Source organism: Sander vitreus, chromosome 21 (assembly GCF_031162955.1).
Source record: "Sander vitreus isolate 19-12246 chromosome 21, sanVit1, whole genome shotgun sequence".
NCBI lineage: Eukaryota > Metazoa > Chordata > Actinopteri > Perciformes > Percidae > Sander > Sander vitreus.
The window spans coordinates 27,382,523-27,386,058 of NC_135875.1; the positions used below are offsets into that span (position 1 = coordinate 27,382,523).

A 3,536-nucleotide genomic window follows, 5' to 3' on the forward strand; every position below is an offset into this window, starting at 1 on the left:
CTGCCAATCACATTTTGAGAAGAAGTAGACATTTTTAAAGGTGGCCCTATAGGGAAACATCAAGGAGTCACAAATCATTTCATCATAAAAGTATAAAAAATGTCCCATTTACAATATTACTTGACTAAATTACCCCTCACACCACAATGTCTTTTCTGTCTCATTTCTTTAGTCTACATACTATGGTCATATTTGTATGTATGTATCTTTCTCTCTCTTTCTCTTCCTCTTTCTCTCCCCCAACCAGTCACGTCAGATTGCCATCCACCAAGCGCCAGGTTCTGTAGAAGGTTTCGGCCTCTTAAAAGGAAGTTTTTCTGTGAATTATAGTGTGGTCTAGACCAAGTCTATCTGTAAAGTGTCCCAAGATCATTTCAGTTATGATTTGATACTATAAAATAAATTGGAATTGAAATTGAAATTACTGGCCTGATAATCAGACTGATTTTGTTTCAGTTTATTCTATTAGCCTGATATCATGTTAGCTGATTTCTTGTTTTAATTTGCTCTAACCAATCAGTAGTAAACCCCTCTAATGTCATTTTCAGTCGAAACTGGAGTTTGCTAGTAGCAGTTATTTAGTGTCTCTGTAATGAGGTAATATTCTGGATGAATACAAGATATGGGAGAATTAGAGAAGGTGTCAGTCTGCAGAGTGTGTGTGTGTGTGTGTGTGTGTGTGTGTGTGTGTGTGTGTGTGTGTGTGTGTGTGTGTGTGTGTGTGTGTGTGTGTGTGTGTGTGTGTGTGTGTGTGTAGAAGGGTATGTGCAGCTTTGCACTCAAACTGTGACTTTGTTGCGTAACTCTTCAACACTTTGCTCACAGCTCCCACAACCCCCCCCAACCTATTTCCATTTTAATGTTTCCATTCCTTTGTCTCACAGACAGTTACATTTTTCTCTGTCATGTCTCCCTGGAGTCTTGTGTGAACGCTGGAGTCTTGTTACAGATTCCACTTGGTCTTGGCCCCTGCCAAACGTAATCAGCCCACATCTCTAATGCCTCTATTGTTTAGCAAACCTATGGGATTCATGTTTCTCACCACAGTTAGCTTGTGTGTACCAGTGCACATAGAAAGCACAATTAAACATGCAAATACGTGCAAAAATATTAACTTTACAAGGTCATCAACTTAACACATACGTGCATTAATTATAGCATGTGCTAGCAGTCAGATAGATCAGTTTCTCCATTTCTCTGTGACTTTCCACTTCAACCTTTTATAATATAATTTTACATTTTGTGGATAAAAAAATAGTATTATATTGAATAAATATGAATTGTATTTCTCTGTCTATACGTTCATTGACCATGTGTAAAACTTGAATTTCATCAAGGTTCACTTCTTGCTGGCTTCACTAAATCACATTAACATGAATTCGTTATGTTCTCTTCTCCACAGGATGAAGTGAAGGTTCCCTCAAAACTAAGCATCTCTAAATCCATGAAGGTTTCTGAGTCTGTGTCAGGAAGCAGAGGAGGCAGCCTGCTGGAGCTCAAGGAAGCTGTGGAAGAGGAGGAGAGAGGAGACGGAGAGAAGGCAGACAAACCCCATGTAGACCTCTCATCAGATGAAGAGGGGGTGGAGATCGAGGAGACCATTGAGGAGTCCCGCGCCGAGCGCATCAAGCGCAGCAGTCTGCAGCGTGTACAAACCCTGAAGACGGTCTTCTCAAAGGAGAAGATGGATAAGACCAGAGCAAAGACCAAAGAGAATCTGGAGAAGACAAAGCAGAAAACCAAGGAGAACCTGGAGAGGACAAGGCAGAAAACCAAGGATAATTTAGAGAAGACCAAGCAGAAGACCAGACAGAACCTGGAGAAGACGCGTCACAACATTGAGAAGAAGATGGGGAAGCTTGGAACACGAATGAGTGTCAACCCTGAGCACAAGCAGAAGATCCAGACATCCCGGGACAAGGTGAAGAAGGCCTTCACGCCAGACCATGTTGTTTACGCCCGGTCCAAGACGGCTGTGTACAAGGTGCCTCCCTTCACCTTCAAAGTCAGGAAAGTCCGCGAAGGCGCCATTGAGGTGGTCCAAGGCACCGAGATGGTGGAGGTGTCCCAGGATGCTGATCCCTTCAGTGGAGTGGATGATGAGGTTGAGGAGGGCGCAGTGGAGGTCGAGATGGAGATGATGAATGGAGGTGGAGATGAGGAAGAGGCTGAGGAGGATGAAGAGGACGACAGCCATGATGCTCTGCAGGAGAATGAAGACAGAGATAGAGACAGTGACTAGATAAAGAATAAGGAATTTGCCAAATTCCTAACATAATACCTGTAGGTTCTTTTGTAAAAATTGAATAATTGTGGGGATTGGGAAGATTGCTACAGAGCAATTACGGTTGATTACAACTTGGGTCTTATTTTTTGTTATCATTTTGACTATTATTCCTATCCGTTATGATAACTTTGTACTCACAAGTCATTGCTGAGATCTGGGAACATTGCGTCATCGCTACAAGTTTGACGGGTCACTCATACGATCAGACAGGTGGTTAGCAAGCCATCATTTAGTCCAGTTATCTAATCCACTTTATTTGGAGGTAAAATTTAAAAGGGACCACCCAAACTGTCAGTCATAGTATTTCATCATACAGGGAAATAGTGTTGTGTCTTGGTTGCAGCGCCGCGTTGCCGATGTGTGGAAGAGACACACTGTTTCTTGATTATAAAAAGGTTTATTACATCAAATAATTCAGCATTAATTTACAAGCTTCTGCAGGAGCTCGGAGAGGCGACCAACCCAATCTTCAAATATTGTCGCTCTCCCGTTCTGCTGTTAAAACATGGTATTTATCTGTGCATTTTGTAATCTAAAGTGGGGGTGTGAGTATATGCTTGGAGTAGGGAACTGACCATTTAAGGCCCCATACATGGTATAGCTCCACAGTTTCCAAATGTTTCAGCAACAGTAGGGTAAAGTTCATAAGAATTCCCTTATATGGCAAACCTTAAGTCAAAGTTGTAAATCTTCAGACACCACAATAGTGTACAAGCACAACTAGGTGGAGTATTGTAGGTCAAAGTTGAACCAGGATGTTGGCAATGTTCACCTTTGTTTTCTCCTCCAAATAAGTTTGTTTCCATCCTGTCTGACAGCTCGTGACTCTTAACTCATCAGACTACTAAACGTCTGTTATATTCAAGCCATTGCCAAATGAGTTGCTACAAAGTTAATTAAGACTATCAGCTCCACACAACTCTCTCTGTAATCAGGGTGTCTCTCTCTGTAAAATCGAGTGAAGATAATGACCTCTTCTGAAGAGTCCATGTTTTTTTTATCCTGCGTGTCCTCCTTGGCTACTAGCAACTGTGTGGAGGAGGGGTGGGGGTGGTGCGCGATTACGGAAGGCTTGTGTCATGTGAATGCAACAACAGTGGTGTTGTCATTACTTAGAATTCCTCATGGGGGAGACAGTAGCCGTAGCCTACGGAAGTGGCTTGAAGTTTATACTTGTGCATTGGTGTGTGTGTTGATATCTTAGGGCCGACGTGTGTGTGTGTGTGTGTGTGTGTGTGTGTGTGTGTGT

At 42.4% G+C, this 3,536-nt stretch overlaps 1 protein-coding gene across 1 annotated transcript in view; it reads left to right on the forward strand.

Moving 5' to 3' along the window:
* LOC144535849 (caveolae-associated protein 1-like) overlaps positions 1-2,893 on the forward strand; it is a 31,557-nt gene extending 28,664 nt beyond the window's left edge. The window contains 1 exon segment of the mRNA XM_078278585.1: positions 1,403-2,893. Coding sequence (XP_078134711.1) covers positions 1,403-2,242 — 840 coding nt within the window. The 3' untranslated portion in view covers positions 2,243-2,893.
* Positions 2,894-3,536: the final 643 nt, after the last annotated feature.